The sequence below is a fragment of the Zalophus californianus genome, chromosome 11 (assembly GCF_009762305.2).
Source record: "Zalophus californianus isolate mZalCal1 chromosome 11, mZalCal1.pri.v2, whole genome shotgun sequence".
In the NCBI taxonomy this organism is placed as follows: domain Eukaryota; kingdom Metazoa; phylum Chordata; class Mammalia; order Carnivora; family Otariidae; genus Zalophus; species Zalophus californianus.
This window is the reverse complement of record NC_045605.1, coordinates 22,083,449-22,101,063: the sequence shown is the minus strand read 5'-3', so window position 1 is coordinate 22,101,063 and position 17,615 is coordinate 22,083,449. Positions and strand designations below refer to the sequence as shown.

Here is a 17,615-nt window from a genome sequence, read left to right as displayed (position 1 = left end):
CCATAAAATGTACCCCCTCTATAGAAAATGAAATGCAATGCTCACCAACTTCAGAGGAGAAACGTGGTGTCTCTCTCTCTGAAAAAACGAGGAAGATAGGAGATTTCAAAAACATCCATAGTGCTAAACTATAGTTGAGCATTAAAACATCTTTTTATAATGAATTCTAAAAGCGTTGCCCTTTTTCAGATTTAGAGGCTTGTGCTTTTTCAAAACAGGCTCAGATCAGAAAAAAAGACTTTGACTTTTTTCCTCTTAGGATTCTGGCAAATAGCGGATTTGGTAAATTTGCATAAAGTTGAAAGGTATATTTTGTGGTTTCCTGGGATGCCCTGGAATGAATTTTTGTGACAAGAGACCTAGAGAAAGCACTTTGCTTTTCTCCTTGCTTGGCACACTGCCATCTGGTTGCACCGGCCTCAGTGGCAAGGGACAGCGTATTTTCTCTCCTCGCTTTCATCTCTTTCCTGAGCAGGTGGCTTGCACGTCTTGGTTCTGTCTCTTTTGCCCTTTGCCTGTCTGTCCCTATTTGTCCCCCTCCCTGGACTTCTCTGTCCCTGTCACTTCTCGTCTCCTCCCCCAGCCTTCCCCTGGCTGACCCAACCAACGGTGACATGGAACACCAGGCACGTTTTCATCATGCCAAAGCGGCATTCCGAATCTCTCATTTTAAAAGCCAATCATTGGAATTTCTTCTGTTGATTCTGTAAATCCCTTAATGAGATGACCCTTTCTCCAGCGCCCCTCTATTTCTGTAATTACTTCTGAGGCTCCAGGCCCTGGTAAGGGAGTTTTCCTCGCGGCCTCATTTCCCTCCTTAGTGAAAGCCACACAGCCCCTCGAGAAGGTTGATTTGCCAGATGGAAGTCCATAGCAAAACCAACCGTTATCAGTTCTGCTTTCTATTTATGGGACCAACTTGGACACTCCTGAGTCCCACCAGCCTTTTGCTGGGTCAGGATGGCTGCCTTGGAGCTAGGAAGGGGACAGAAGACAAAGAGAGAGTGCTCATCCACAAGCAGCCACACAGCACTAAGCTTAGGAGTGGGCCACTGGACTCTCAGGGGCCTGAGCCAGATTCCTGGTTCCCCCACTTGTGTGTGGCATAACTGGTGCCAAGTGAATTGGCCTCTGTGCCTCGGTTTTCCCATCTGTACAATAAGGATACTCAAGGCCCCACAGCATGAGGCTGCTGTGAGGTTTAAACCATGGAAATGGCAGCCCATGCGGCCATGATAGGTTTCTCCCCCAGACCCAGCCATGGTGAGCAGGTGAACCCCAACATCAAGTCAAGGTCAGAACTAGTGGAGAACTTTGCCAGACCCGGGGAGGCAGCCACACACCTGTGTTTCCTGCAAACACGTGGAGAAGGGGGACTCACCTTGCCCTGTGAGCTGGGGAAGGAGCAAGTCCCTTCCGTGGCAGGACGACCCACATCCCAGGTGGCCCAAGGAAGATACCCACACCCTTGGCTTGCCTTCCCCTCCTACCCCTGCCTGTGCCCAACGATCCTATGATGCACTCCCCGACTGCACACTGTTCCCTGTGCAGCTGCTCTCATGGGGCGCCCTTTCCCTGGTGGCTTCTACCCACCACAGGGGCTACCTCACGCCTGTCATGCTGGCTGTTCACTCACCGGTCACACAGCAGCCACCATCACCCAGTGCCAGGCAGTCCTGTGGACATGCACACACACGCTCACACACCGTCATAGACGCGCACAAACACACACACACACACACACACGCCTCTCTGCACGGAGCCTGCTGTGTGCTGCCCTCCCCCTCCCCACCAGCCTTTTCTCCCTCTGTTCTTATTACACCCTGGGACTTATTTTTCTGCTCAGTATTAATGAAACATCCGTCTCCTTGCAAATAGCCCCTCACTAATGAGATGGCTCAGACCTTCTTGCAGGGTTTAATTTGAAATCAACAGAAGGCTTACCCTTCCTAATTTGAGGGGGAAACACGTGACTTGGTTTGACTCGGCCCCAGCCAGCATCTGTCTCCCCCGGCCTTACCCCATCACGGTAGTCCCTGCCTGCTAGACGGTCCCCTGCCCAGCCCATCCGTCTCCGTGGGCCTCTTGGCCTCTAACCGCCTCCTCATCACTGTGCTTTCGCCAGGGGGCAAGGTGCTGACCATGACATCTAGGGAGGCTGAGGCCAGGGGCACAGAGCAAGTACAGAACAAGGGATTGAAACAAGCTCTTTCCTGTGCAGTATTCTCTCTCTGTTTCCATGTGGACGTCCTTACTGAACAAGGACAATATCATGAGCTATAGATAGCAGTACTGTGTTCTTAACACCATGCCCAGCTTTGAAACAAGGCACTTGTATTAACTCATTTAAGCAGCACGATGGCCCAATGAAACAGATACTATAATATCTATGACATAGACAATAGCTTGCAAAGAGAATTAAGCGGTTTGCCCCCAGTCATGCAGCCAAGACCTGGGAGCCAGGAGCCCAGCCAAGCACTCTGTCTCCCTTCTTATCCCCTGCCCATCCGGAGCCCCAAGGGAGACATGGGCTTCCCAGTGTCCTGAGCCTTTGCAGGTCACTGGAGTCAGGGGACCTCTGAGAGGAGCTCATGCCTCAGTTTGCACATTTCTAAAATATGCATCATTGTATCTACCTTATGCAGGGTTGTTGTGAGGCTTGAATGATTACATCTAAATTACCAGAAGAGTTCTAGAAGTATTGTAAGTTCTGGAAGGATTGTAAGCCCTATATCAATCAGCATCAGCTATTACCCATTATTTTTATTGTTTTCTTATTATGGTGTCTAAGGTTATGTGTTAGGTGGTAGGGAAAATGCACAAGGTGTCAAGACTCCTACTCTGGAGTGGTAGGGAGCCTGAAACAGGTCCACAGATAAATGTAATGCAGACTGTGGTGAGCGCCAGCGTAAAAGGTACAAGCTCGGTGCTAGTGGGAAGGGGGAAATTTGCTTCCGACACAGCCAGGTCAGGCAAGGCACCAGTCAATAAGTATTTTTTTTAATATTTTATTTATTTATTTGAGAGAGTGAGAGAGAGAGAGACAGCAAGCCTAAGCAGGGGAAGAGGCAGAGGGAGAAGCAGACTCCCGGCTGACCAGAGAGTCTGATGTGGGGCTCGATACCAGGACCCTGAGATAATGACCTGGGCCAAAGGCAGACTCTTAACTGCCTAGTCACCCAGATGTCCCACCAGTGAACAAGTATTGACCGAGTTCTCACTGTGGGCTGGATACTAAACCCAGGGATGGAAAAAAGAACCTAATAAGGACTGCCCTTAAGGACCTCACAGCTATTGGGGCAGCCAACAGCCATGGCTCATGGAGGTGGCATATGGCCCTAGGAAGTCAGGAGGGGACTTCTTAAAGGAAATGACAATAACCCGAGCCTTCGAGAATGACCAAGAGTTAACAAGGCAAAGGTAGCCTTTGAGCTGATTGGAGGGAGGTTGGAATTACAGCCATTTAAGACTTAAGAGTAGGGACATTTCCTTCCAGTGGGAGCTTCACAAGCAAAAGCATGTCATAGAGAGGTGAATGGACCAGTCCAACTAAAGCATGAGAGAAGTGGCTGGAAAGGCAAGGTCTAATTTGGACAGTCTTGTAGGAGCAAGCCAGACAGTCACTAACTGAGTTATATCAGTTAGCTTCCTCTCTGCAACCAACCACCCCAAACTTCAGGATTTAGTGAGTCAGCAGTGTGGATGAGCTCAGCTGAGATGGCTCATCTCTGCACCACATGGGGTCAGCTGGGCTCATCCATGCCTTGGTAACCACTTAGCAGTAGTGGCTTCACCTTCATGGCCACAGAATGTGGGGGGGGCAGGAGGGAGGAGAAGCCAAGCCGGGCAGAGCAGCATGGGATCACCCTGTGGGGGGCCTCAGGGTCCTCACCCAGAGCTTGGTGACCTCTACTTTCCCAAGGAGACAGAGCACCAGACTTCTAAGCCCCAAGCACTCTGCCCATCATCTTTCAAGGGAATGAGCCCCGTCTGCTTGGAGAACCAATAATGTATCCCATCCATACAACGTTGGACGGTTTATAAAGTACTATGCCACACGCACTTTGATCCTGGCAACTACACAGCGAATCTGGTTTTATGATATTCCCTATTTTACAGATGAGGAAACTGAAGCCCAGAGAGACTAAGCAACTTGCCCAGGACCACAGGCTAATAAATAAGGGACCCAGGGGTGCCTGGGTGGCTCAGTCGTTAAGCGTCTGCCTTCGGCTCAGGTCATGGTCCCAGGGTCCTGGGATCGAGCCCCGCATTGGGCTCCCTGCTCAGCGGGAAGCCTGCTTCTCCCTCTCCCACTCCCCCTTCTTGTGTTCCCTCTCTCGCTGTGTCTCTCTCTCTCTGTCAATTAAATAAATAAAATCTTTAAAAAATAAAAATAAAAAATAAGGGACCCAGGATTTGAACCCAAACTGCTTGACCTTCAAGTTAGCCAAACAAAGGCAGAGGGACAATTGGGGAAGAGTGACTTATTCCAAGAATTGCAGGTCATTCTTATCCACAAGAGGAATTTGAGTTAAAAAGGGGTGGAAAATGAGGCTGGAGAGGTGGGCAGGAGCCAAGAAGTTCAAACTTTGTCCAGTTGGCAGTAGGGGACCTTTGAATGTGTATTGTTTTGTTTTGTGTTTTTTAGATTTTTATTTATTTATCTGACAAAGAGAGAGAGCACAAGCAGGGGGAGCAGCAGAGGGAGAGGGAGAAGCAGGGACCCCAATGAGACGAGAACCCGACTCAGGGCTCGATCCCAGGACCCTGGGATCATGACCTGAGCTGAAGGCAGACCCTTAACCGACTGAGGCACCTAGACGCCCCTCTTTGAGTGATTTTAAACAAAGGAATGCTAGATATTCAGCAAATGGCAAGTGAATAGATGGGCGAATGGGGTGGATGACCAAACATTTATAAAGATCACTCTGGGGATGATGTAGAGCATGGGGAGAGAGGTTAGGTATTATAATCCAAGCAAGAAATGCTGAGGGCCTGACCCAGGAAGACTGTGGGGAATGGAAAGGGAGAAACAGATGTGAAAGGTATTTCAGAGAATTCAGCAGGACGGTTAGCAATGCAGGATGAAGGAGAGTAGAATCCAGAAAGACTTGCAGATTTCTGGCTTCGCTAATTAAATGGTGGTGCCATTCCCCAGAGTGGGGACCATGCATTTGGGCAATTTGTCTGTACACAGTGATGTGCTTCTCCATAGACAGTGCGTAGAATGGCACGGGCCAGGCAAGAGCAAACACTTGGCAAGACCAACAATTAAGGGTGGGAAAAAGACAGAAAGTAACATCCAGGAAGGACAGGAGAAATCCAGAAGAGAATCCCAGAGGCCAATTTATGATCTAGCTATTCCCCACCTGGTGTCATTTTCTTCTTAGTACTCATCATCATTATATTCTATCAAAACCCAACATTATGTTACATATTCATTTACATTTACTGTCTGGCTCTCCATTAGGGCAGGAGCTCTGAATCCCCAGTGCTTCACACTGGGCCTAGCACCTAGTGGGTGCTCAGTACAAATTTTCTAAAAGAAAGTTGAACTTGCACTGAGAAGCAGTCCTGCAAACACCCACACATCCCAGTCCTGTGTCGACATTCTGAGGTTCTGTGCTTTGGCCATGAGGTGGTGCATCACCAGGAGTGAGGAAACGGGAGGCTGGGGTTACCCGTAGCCCAGAACCTGACAACAGGGCACAATGACAAAAGTGAGCAGTGAGTGGATCAGAACAGCAAAATCATTCATCCACTCCATATCTGACCCCTCTCAAGCACCAACTGCAAGCCAAGCCTATGCTTCCGAGAGCCCTCTGAAATTGGGCTGGGGAGGGGAGCCCACAGGCAGAGGCAGAGTCTGTCCTGCATCAGCATGGGGATATAGGACCGTGATGAGGGCAGAAGGGTTGGTGGAAAGGGCTCTGAAGGGTTACCGCAGCTTCCCGGGTAGGTCTGTAGGCTGACTCTAGTGGATAATGTTATAGGGTCAAACAAACCAGGATCTAAATTCCAACCATATCACTTATCTGCTGTGTGGCCTTAGCCAAGTTATTTGCCCTCTCTGAACCTGTATCCTGCTCTACAATATAGAGATCCCAATAGTACCTGTTCCGAAGGGTAATGAGGATAAAAGGGCCTTTGGCACAGTGTCTTGCACATGGCACCCAAACTAAATATTGTTCTTAAAAATTGGACATAGGGGGCCTGGGTGGCTCAGTCGTTAAGCGTCTGCCTTCAGCTCGGGTCGTGATCTCAGGGTCCTGGGATCGAGCCCCGCATCAGGCTCCCTGCTCAGCGGGAAGCCTGCTTCTCCCTCTCCCTCTGTCTGCAGCTCCCCCTGCTTGTACTCTGTTTCTCGCTCTCTCTCTCTCTCAATAAATAAAATCTTTAAAAAAAAAAAAAAATTGGACATAATAACCAATATTTGCATAAGCCTTTACAAAGTGCTCTCTGCATTCTTCATATCATAAAAGTAACCTTCATAATCATCCTGCAGGTATCTTTATTACCCCACTTTCCAGATAAGCGGACGGGGGTTGTGAGATTAGGTAACTTGGCTGCCGTCATGCAGCTTGTAAAGTAATGGACTCAAGCCAGGTTCAGCTCAGCAAACATATCTGGGGTATCCCTTGTGAGGCAGGTGCTAGGCCAGGTGATAGGGATCCAGGACGGGTGAGGTTGCAGTCTAGGGGAGAGACAAGCATCTGCAGATCTCTTCCATAGACTAGGTTAGCTACTGAGACAGAAGGATGCCCAGGATGCTATGGGCTCATAGACAAAGCAGGAGATTCCTCAGGGACCAGACAACCCCTTAGCAGTGTCTTGAAGGCTGGGTCAGAGTGACCCCAGAGAAGATGGGGAATTCCAGAGAAGAACTCCAGCATTCCAAGTTCAAGAAATGCCCTGGGCAAAGGAACCAACCTGCTGTAGAACATGTTCATGCTGAGCCCTGACATTAATCCCAGTTTCCAGCAAGCAGCGTACACCCTCTCTCTGACTTAAGTCCCAGGAAATCGCGGAGGGAGCCGGGTGCCAACAAAGGGACAAAGGCCCCCTGTGTGCTCTCATTGTCCAATGAGCTTCTCCTTCAAACCACTCATCAGTTTGTAAGTATTCTAGGAGCCCTCCAGAGCAGTCCTCCTCACACTCATGTGCGCACAAATTATCCAGGGTCTTTTTTCAATGCCGATTCTGATTCAGAATGGTCCTGGGGTAGAGCCCAAGTGTCTGCATTTCCAAGCAAGCTCCCCAGTGATGTGGATGCTGCAGGTGCATCCTGGGCACGTGCTTTGAGTCATAAAGGTCTCCCCATCAGCTCCCAGAGGGCAGGCCATGTTTGGTATTCCTCAACCACTACACGCTCAGGTGGTGACATGGAAGGAGGCTGAACAGAAGGAAGGGAAGGATGAAGGCCGTCGGGAAGAAGGGAGGGGTGGAGGGAATGCTGAGTGCTGGCTGGCCTACAGTCCTGAAGCTAGAGCCAGGGAAGTGCTGGTTATGGGCAGCCTGGAGGCCCGGGGGATCGTCCCTCTGTGGGGTCAGCGTTGGCACTCCCAGCATGAACTAAGCCCACGCTGCACCCCAGCCAGGTCCCTGGGGCCTGGGGCTGAACACCGATACCTAAAAACAAGGAAGAGCAGTGTCAGCAGCCAAATTCTTCCTGCTGTCTGCCAAGTGTCTCTGGTCTGTCACCGTGCTCAGCCGGCAGCCTTCTCACCAGCCTGTGAGCCTGTGAACTGAGCTGGGCTCCCTCTCCCACCAGCAGCAATGGTGCTACCTCAAAAACAGGCTAAGAACCACCCCCACTCTCACCCCAAGCCCTCCCAGCCCAGGCTGCCCTCTCCAGAAATGGCAGGAAGCAACCAGTCCCCCAGGGTCACACCATAGAGTTTCTGCACTGCTGTCCCAGGGAGGGCTAACAGGCTCCCCATCTTTGCCACCCCCCAACACTCACTCATCCACCACCCCCACCTCTACCCCCACCACACACGCACACGCACGCGCGCGCGTGCGCACACACACACACACACACACACACACAGTAAAAAGTGCTGACCCCAGACATCAGTGCCCATGACAGAAGCCCCCCCAACCCAGCCATCTTCGGTTTATTTACTCAACAAATGTTTGAGCTCCTACTAGACACCAGGCACTGATCCAGACACGGAAATTCTGCATTGACCAAGACGGACAAGGTCTTTCTCTGTGGTCAGGAAGCCTCTTTTGTAATAAGAGGAGACAAACAATAAATGAACACGGTGAGAAAGAGAATGAAGTGGGGGGAGCTCGCAGAGAGGAATGGCGGGGGGGCTGGTCTACAGGGTGGCCAGGCCTCGCTGAGGACATGATGTTTCAGCTGCACCCTCCTTGACAGGAAGAAGCCAGCAGGACAAGGTTACAGAATAGAGATTCCAGGCGGAGAAGAGCCAGGGCCAGGCCTGGGCCAGGGGGTGAGCTTGGCTTGTTCGGCAAACAGAAAGGCGGTGGGCAGGGCATGGTGGGTGAGGGGTGGGGGGAAGTCAGTCAAGAGGCAGCCCAGGGCTGAAGGTGTAAGCAACAGAGAGGAGCATCTGTGAGGTGCTCTGCCATGCTGTTGGGGAAGGGAAGGTGGCCTGACTGACCTCCTGCTCTTCTCCCAGCAGCCACCAGGCAGCACGACCCTCCGCGTCCCTGCTGCTGGCCTTTGTCGGCTGATGTGCCCCATCAGCCTTCTGTGGAAACCAGCCCTCTGGGCTGACAGACCCTCTGAGGAACCCCAGAAGCCCGGCCAGGGACCCACTTAGGTGACCCGCTGGATTTTGGAGGAAGTGCTGCCCACAGTGCTGCCCGGGCAAGGGAATTTTCCCAGCCTGTTCTGGCAAGGTTGGCCAACCGAGCAAACCAAGACCACTGAGTCAAATGAACTTGACACTGTATAGTCACTGGGCAGCCTTCCAGTGAGCAATTCCAGAATAGGGCAGAAACCCTCCGACCCCAGCTCCACTCTGCCCTCTGTCCAGCCCGTGTGCTGTGGGAAGGACAGTCAGATGGTCACCCCAGTGTATGCTTTAGTCCAGAAGCTCAAGGCCTTCTGATCATGGGACCCGTTCTTAGAGATAGGGGTGGGGCTGGGTGGTGTTACATCAGCTTTTCCCCACAGAATCTCTTATTTCCTAAGAGGGTGTAAAGAACCTCAGTACATAAAACGGACGAAAGCTTTGCCTCCCTGATGGAGCCAGGACACGCCTCCCAAGCCCATCCCCATCTTTCTTTGCCCTCACTTACTGGTAGCTCTAGGCAGTGCTTGTGCTCTCTGGCCTCAGTTTCCTTCTCCGTCAATGCGCAACTCGACTCAGTCTCCCTACCTCAGCTGGCCACTCAAGTCCCCTCGCCCTTGGCAGCAGAGCTCTGAGAAAAGTCATCAAGGGCCCCTCCCACGCAGGGAGAAACGGGTGCCCGAGTTGCACACCCACGCGCGTGGCAGGGTCTGCAGCGCAGAGCAGGAGGGCAGCCCCCCAGCTGCCCGCCGGAATCCTGCATGACAGGCGAGCAAACTGCGAGGACCAAGCACCCCCACAATTGTGGGGCAGTAATCGGCACCACGTGTCCCTTCGGCAAGCAGTGCCCGAGGAGCAGGCCCCCGTCTGAGGCAGAGTTGTGGCCTCCCGGGCCGATGGCGGGCTCTGGGGCCCGGCTCTGCCTGGGGTGCACTCAGGGCTTCCTTGGGCCTCGGTCACCCAACAGTTAATGCATTTCCTCTTGACTGACAACCAGCACAACACCAAAACAGTCAACTATTTTTATCTCCGGATTAATCACAAAAGGCTAACGCTTCCACCTTCCCTGTGATTAAAAATTAGGAGACCAAACTCTATAGTGGTTCAGGATAATAACCAATCCTGTGAGGGCGATGTATGAATAATGCATCTCCGGGCTCCGGCGGCTGGCGCCTCCCCCCCCCCCGCCACCCCACACCCAGCAGCCCCAGCTCTGGGCCCGGTCTGAATGGAGAGGTAATGAGTTGCCCCCTTCCATCCGCGCTACAGCTGCCAAGAGCGACTGTTGATTTCAATTCAGCCTCCTGGCCCCCAAACATCCTCCCTCCTCACCCACTCCCACCCTGCGCATCCCAGCCCCATCCGCACCCCCTCCTACCCCATCTGGTGTGCAGCGAGGCGAAGGCCAATCAATAATGCATAGCTACATGAATAACCGCATGATAACCACTTATTTAGGAAGATATAATCAGGACCCATTCTGAGGATGGATGTTTGTGTGTGTGAGCGTGCACGCGCGCCTGGGTACTCGTGAAGCAGCGTCCCACTCTCCTCTCCCGTCCCCCGTGCTCCCTCTAATCCAATTTTCCAAAACACAGGACTAGAACCGCAAGCAGGAAACTTGGCCCCTCACTGTATTTGGTTTTTAGAAAGACCTCCTCGAGCTGCACGCTGTGATCACAGTGTGCTATGCGCCTGAGCAAAGGCCCAGGGACAGTTGGTTCTCAAACCCGCTCACGCACTGGACCCTCCCGATGCTTGGGGTCCACCTCCGGAGATTGGAATTTAGTTGGTTAGGGTGCGGCCTGCCAATGGGATTTTTAAGGTCTCCCCCAGAGTCTTGTACTATGCAGCCAAGGTTGGAAACCACTGTCTCGGACCCAAGAAATGTCAGTGCCAGAAGGAACTGTCCAGATCTCCTGTTGTCCTTTCATATTTTGTGCCTGGGGAAATAAAACCAGGAGGAGGGACAGCCTGCCCCAATTCACCTTCTGATTTAGGGCACTTTCCTCAAGACCACAGCCCCTGGCTCTTCACTGGGGAGTCCCGGAGACAAGGATGGCCTGGTGTTTCTTCTATTCCTGGAGCTTCGAATGGTTCTTTCCAACTTCTCTGGCTCTCAGGCTCAGCCAGAGCGCCTCCCTCCTGGACACCTACTGGAAAGAAAGCTGCCACCACAGAATAAAGGGGGGCAAGAGCCCCAGCCCCGGCCCTCCCTGCTGGAAGGGGCCCAGCATTGCATAGAGCTAAAATTCCCCTCATCAGCAACTGTCACACCCACCCCCCATTTGTGGAAAGCCCTCATTAGCCTCCCTTTTGCTCTCCGGCCACACCAGCACCAAGGAGGCCTCTGGCACTAATGAGGGAGTTTGGGGTGGGCGGGGGTGGGGGGGTTGTCCTGATCATCCAGCCCACAACCAACATCTGCCTGAGCCCAGAGCCCCCTGGGGAGGCTGGGCAGGGTTGGATGAGGCCAACTGCCTCTCTGGGCCAGGATCTCCGGTGGAGTTCTGGGGCTGTTGATAGAATCTTGGAAACCCCGAGGGTTTGTTTTTCCTCAGAAAACAGAAACTTGGGGGTTGGCACTCACTGGGCTATAGTTCTGAACCAGGCCTCCTCCAGGCCAGGAAGGAAGCGGGCACAGCCACAAGCTGAGGTGCTGCTTTGGGTGTTTACCTGGCCCCAGAGCCTCCTGGAGTCTCCTGGGTGCACTAGGAGAGTGGCAGATAGGGGAAGGCCCTGGGAAGGGGAGGGAGTCAGGCAGGTTGTGGGCACGAGGTCCTGGGGGGAAGAGGGTGGAAGGCACAGCCTGCTGGACCAGGACCAGCCTGGCACCACTGTCTGTCCGTCTTCCCTGATCCCCCAGGGCAGAAGCTTGCACGGGGCCTGGATGGAAGCAAGGACTTTCTCTGGCAATTGGGCAAAGAAGGCCTTTTGTGTTAAGACCCCAACCCATCATCACCTGATTTCCCCTTCATCCATTCGCTCAGCAAACATGCAGCTAGCTCAGCCCTCTTCAAGCCTCAGAACTGACTGACGCAGCCCCTCCCTGAGGGGCCGGGGAGGGGGTGGGGGGAGAAGCCCAGGGACTTCCCAAGTGGTCTCCAGGGAGCCCTTCCCCTTCTGCGGTTTGTCCGTTTGTCCAAGGAGGAGAGGCGGGAGCCGCAGAGGCCTGAGACACCCCCCCCCATGTGTCCCTAAGCACGAACATCAGAAAAGGCTCTGTGACCTTAGGCCAGTCATTAAACTTCTCTGGGCCTCTCCTCCAGGTGATGGTCATCTATCATCATAAGTGCCCATCCTACATCCCAGGGTCGTCAAGAGGATCAAAGGGGTTGACTCCAGTGGACTTGGCAAATGTTTATGGAGTGTCCACCAGGGACTGGGCCCTGTGCTGGGCTGGGTGAGAGATGCAGCCGCTGCAGAGACATCTTCCCCACGTTGGCATGCCCCATCTCTCAGGAGCCACGAGTCTCTGATCACCCCTCTGTGAAATGCCACAGGAGAAGTGGGCAGCAGAGATTCATCCTAACTCTGAGATGAGGCAGTTGGAGCCGTTCTGGGAGAACCAAGTTCCTAGGAGGTGCCAAGGGTCGCACAGCCCTCTGAAACACTGTCTCAGCCTTGCAAGGTTGCCTGCCCCCTGCCCCCTGCCCCTGCAAAGGCAGGGGACTGGCGGTGAGCTGCAGGTGTCAGAGGCCCTGGCTTGCGGCCCTGGCTCTGGCGCCCATTCCCCAGCGACCTTGAGCAAGTCACTTAATCCTGCTGAGCCTCGATTTCCAGAGCTACGTAACTGGGGTAATAATAATGTTTACCTTGCAAGACTGTTGTAAGGATTAAATCAGACAACAGATGTGACAGTGCTTGTTTAAAAAAAAAGAGAGAGAAGTTAAAAAGAAAGAAAGTACAGATACTATCTTGGCAGCGGAGCTTTGCTTCCCAATCTGATCTGTGAAACGGAGCTAATGATGCCTGCCCTGTCCCCTCACAGGCTCATCGTGAGCCTCGGATGAGATGATGGCATGAACATCGGCTGCAAATAAACATGCAGTGCGTATGTCAGGGATTATTGCTGTTTCTGCTATTATTATTATAATACAAGGGGATTATACATTTTATTAAAGTATGATAATTATTGTTTGTCATCGGCTCCATAAAATCCACCCAGGCCAGCCCACCAGCCTTGCCGGAGGGGAGCAGCGCCCTCAGTCTGACCTCTCTACTCCTCTCCCCCCCTGCCACTCCCGCAGTGCCACCTGATGACCCGGTCATCCTGGGGGGGCCTGTAATCAGCCTGCGGGCCGGGGACCCCCTCAACCTCACCTGCCACGCGGACAACGCAAAGCCTGCGGCCTCCATCATCTGGTTGCGGAAAGGAGAGGTCATCAATGGGGCTACCTACTCCAAGGTGAGGCCTGGGGGCAGGAGGAGGGGCGGAGCCGCGCGGGGAGAGCCCACTTTCCCCAACTCTGCCCTTCTTGTTCTCTGTGTGTGCTTTTTGTCTCTCATTCTTCGTTTCTGGGTCTTTTTCTCTCTCGCTTCATGTCACTTTTTCCCTCTCGCCCTATGTTTCTATTTATCTGACCTTTTCTGTCTCGATGACTGTGTAACTCTGTCTTCCTCTCTTCTTTCCTGGGGTAATTCCTGGGGCTCCCTAAGAATAGAGTAAGGTCGGAGGTGGAGGCTCAAGGACAGAAGTGGCCAGGGCCTAGGGTTGCTAGATAAAATCACCCAGTTAAATTTGAATTTCAATATAAGTATATCCCAAATATTGCATGGGGCATAATTATGTGCCATACTTAGACTAAAAAATTATCCACTATGTATCTGAAATTCAGATTTAACTGAGTGTCCTGGTATTTTTATTTGCTAAATCTGGCCAACTTTCCAGGGCTACCAGGTAAGGCTGTTTAGGTTCTTCCCTGTCCAAGACGCCTGACTCAGGAAGTCCAGCCCATAATCCTTCACCATGCCTTGCACCTGAGATACCTACCTGCAAGGGTGTTTTTCTGTAATTCACCCAAGGTGCCATGAGCCGGAAATGCCTTGAACTGGCCCCTGTATTAGTTAGGTTTTTATTTTCTATATTTTATTTCTATAAAATATTCTGTATTTTATTTTTCTATATTTTTTGATGCTTTGACATCTCAAAGCCTTGTGAATGAGGAGGGACTGCCACTCCCAGGCTTAGCTAATTCCTAGAGACAGCAAACCACATGCTGAGAACATGCCTTTGGTATGCAAACAATCCTGCATCCAGACCCTCACCACCTCCTTTTAGCGGGCTAGGTGCTAGCCTCCACCCCTAAATCCTCAGGGCCAGGTACTGGATAACTGGAGATCAGTCCTATACCCTAGAGCTTGTGCAAATTATTCAAACCACCCAATCCTAAAACCTTTCAGCTGCTCACCCTGCTTTGTCCATTCTTTCCCACAAGAACCATGATAAAGGCTTGCACCATGTTTTCCCTGCCTCCCGACCAACCCAGATGCATACCCTGTGACCCTATGTGGAGCGGGGCTCCCCCTCCTCTAGGGAGCTGTAACAAAGGACCTTCCTCATGGCAGTCATCTCCTGATCTGCTGGCCTCAACCTACCTGAAGAAAAATAAAATCCCAGGTACATGTTAAAGCCGCCCCCACCAGACTCCACTCAAGGAAATTGTAAATAGAGTCCCAGACAGCGTTTATATACCACAGAGTCTTTAAAGATGAACAGGACCATGGAGGATGGCCAGTCTGGTTCCCTTGATCTACAGATAGAAAGCCAAGGCCTGAAAGAGAAGTGACTGCCCTTCTCAGTTGGTGAGTGGCCCGAACGACAGTCTCGTGGTGCCCAGGGCCACGTTCCTTCCTGTATTCCTCCCAGTGCAGCTTTAGACGGAGGGGCAGCTGCTGAGAGGTTGAGTCCGGCCCCAGGGCCAACCAGCACGCCCAGGCTCAGACTGGAGGTCCAGGCCTCCAGCACCCCAGCTCTCCTCTCCCTGTGGCTCTCCTTGGCTTCAGAAAGTGGGGAGATGTGTGACCCGTTCCCCACCCGCCCCCCACCCCACCACCAGCTCCTCTTCCTGGGTCTTGAAAAGATAAGCAAGGCTTTCATCACCAGTGGAGGATATGAGGCCAGAATGCTGCTTCTCTGGGGGTGTGTCCTTCCTGTCCAAAGCTGACACCCGGCCAAGGAGTCAGCCCCGGGGCTGCTGATCAAGGCCCCACCCCCCTCTGGGCCCTCACCCAGAGTCTGGTGCCAGAACCCAGGACAAATGCCTTCCATCCGGTACAAGTTCACCCCGGTGGGGGACTGGGGCGGGGGGGGAGCACTGAGAAATAAATCCCTCACTCACTCACATAGGGGCTGGAGCCACCCCTGTTGTGTTATGAAATACAAAAATTTGGCAGAGGGAATATATCATCCAGACGAGGATAAAAAGGCAGGCAAGGGGTGCTCCTTCCCAGCTGGGCATCTGTCCAGTCCCTCCTTGAAGTTCGGCCAGCCTGGCCCCTGCCAAGGTTTATGTCCTGCCGAGGACACACCCCCATGTGGTGAACAGAAAGTTCAGAGTCACCCGGCTGCGCCTTGTCCAGGGGTCACCTCGCCCCAGTACGTTGCGTCATCCATGTGGAGAAGGCCCCTCCGAGAGCCTGGCATGGTGCTACAGCAGACCAGGGCAGGAGGCCACGCTAACCCTCTGCACCGCGCCCCCCGACCCCAGCCCTGATCACACTCCTGCAGGGAGACGACCAGCGTGGCAGCACCAGGCCGCGAGGGGCTGGGGTTCCAGACCCTGCTCTGTGAACCTCAGGAAAGTCATTCCTTGGGCCTCAGTTTCCTCTTCTGTAAAACAAAGGAGTTGGATCAGACACTCTGTATGAGTAGGCTTGAGTTGCCGTAAGAAAATACTACAGACCAGTGGCTTAAACAACAGACATCTGTTTCTCTCAGTTCCGGAGGCTGGAAGGCCAAGATCAAGGTGCCAGTAGGCCTGGTTCCTGGTGAGATCTCTCTTCCTAGCAGACGGCAGCTTCTCTCTGTGTCCCCACATGGCCTTTCTTCTGTGTGTGCAGAGAGACAGATCTCTGGTGTCTCTTCCTCTACTTATAAGGACACCTTAGCATGCTTATGACCTCATTTAACCTTAGTCACCTCCTTAAAGGCCCGATAACCATAGATACTCACACTGGGGGTCCGGGCTTCACCATATGAATTTGGGGCGGGGGGCACACAGCTCAGTCCGGAGCAGGTGCCTGCCAGCTCTAACAAGCTACAAACCTACGATGTGGAGCACCCAGAGAAGGGTGGGTGACCCAGCAGTGCTCACGTGGAACCAGCTCTAGGGGCCACCAAGTCCGCCCCTCTGCCTCCCCGCTCCTTCCCCGGGACTGCAAGGACCAGTTACAGTGGCACTTCTGATGACCCGAAGGCAGAGCTGCCCCCACAAGCTCTGCTTGGGGTGGGGGGCGGAATGTGAGCAGCTGAAACAGAGACAGAAACAGAGCATTCAAATGCACACACAGTCAAGCAGCACCCAGGCGCCCAGCATCTACAGAAAAGATCGTCTGGGGCAGCCCAGACAGCCCTGAGGTCTGAAGCCCTCAGTATTTGTCACCTGGTGCTGGTGAAGCCCATGGGCCCCGGAGCTGGGCAGCCTCACTTCGAATCCAGGCTCCACCCCCTTCCAGCTCTGTGAAGGTGAGCAAGCAAGCTACCTAACCTTGCGGTGCCTCAGTGTCCCCACCTATACGGTGGGAGCGAGAACAGCGCCTGCCTCAAAGGATAGCTGTAAGGCTCGAATGAGAAGAGTGCCTGGCTGGCAGGCTCTCTGCCCGGCCCTCACTTGATCCTCTCGGACCCCAGGGTGCACCTTGCTCTCCCCTTTCCTAGATGGGAACGTCAGCGTCACTGCAGGGCTCCATCACATATTATGGTAACTTAGTCTCTCTGCCTCAGTTTCCCCAGCTGCAAAACAGGGTGCGGTTAGCCATGGGCGCCCAGTAGGGTTGCTCTGAGACTCGAAAGGAACGATGTACAGAAAGCACCTGGCAGAGAGAGTGCTAGCCGGTCGTGTTAGACCCTCCTCTCAGATCTCCATCCCAGGTCCGCCTCCCTGGAGGTCATCCAGCAGCCCTGGTTTCAGGCAACCTTCTGAAAGGTTGCCACATACCCAGCCTGTGGCCAGCAGGGTGGAGGATGGTGTCACTGAGGATGGCCAGGCCCCTTGCGCTGGGAGGAGAACCAGGAAAAAGAAGTGCCCTCTGCCTCCCCACCGCCCCCAGCACAGGCTGTGTTACCTCTACTTGGACACCCTGGTGGCCCGGGTGCTTGGGTGAGCGCCTGGGACTCGCGGCGGGTGTCTGTCTGCAGAAGCAGCGGAGCTGGTGCCAAGGCCTCTCTCCAAGCCCTCTCCTCCTGGACGCCGCCAGTCATACATGTATTTACCTTGAAGCCCGTTACTCTCCAGCCCTACCTGTCTGCTCCCTCCAGCTTCAGGCTGCTGCCGGCCCAAGGGGCCCCCCCCCCCACCCACCACCAGGACCAGGAGCCTCATTAGGGCCCTGTGCTAAGAGGAACTCTGGAACAACACCCCTTAAGGCTCTCACTGGGGCCCAGCTCCCTCCATGAGCCCCTTCTGCTGTGTATTCTCTCCCTAGCAGTCATCCCAGCACCCCCTCCATGTTTCTCTTAGGGGCCTAGAGTCTCCACGCAGCAAGGCAGTTGCCACCCATCTTGGCCTTCTTTGTGAAGGGCATCCGTTCTCACCCAGGGCACAAGCCTGGGGTCCCCGAGGATGCAGGGCCTGGGGCAAATGGCCTTGTGGTTCTCCACCTTCCCTTACAGCCCCCATTCGAGCCACG

General features: G+C 53.4%; 1 protein-coding gene across 1 annotated transcript in view; it reads left to right on the top strand.

The window, feature by feature from the left end:
• Positions 1 to 17,615, top strand: part of KIRREL3 (kirre like nephrin family adhesion molecule 3) — a 539,810-nt gene that overhangs the window by 483,360 nt on the left and 38,835 nt on the right. The window contains 1 exon segment of the mRNA XM_027580085.2: positions 13,016 to 13,173. Coding sequence (XP_027435886.2) covers positions 13,016 to 13,173 — 158 coding nt within the window.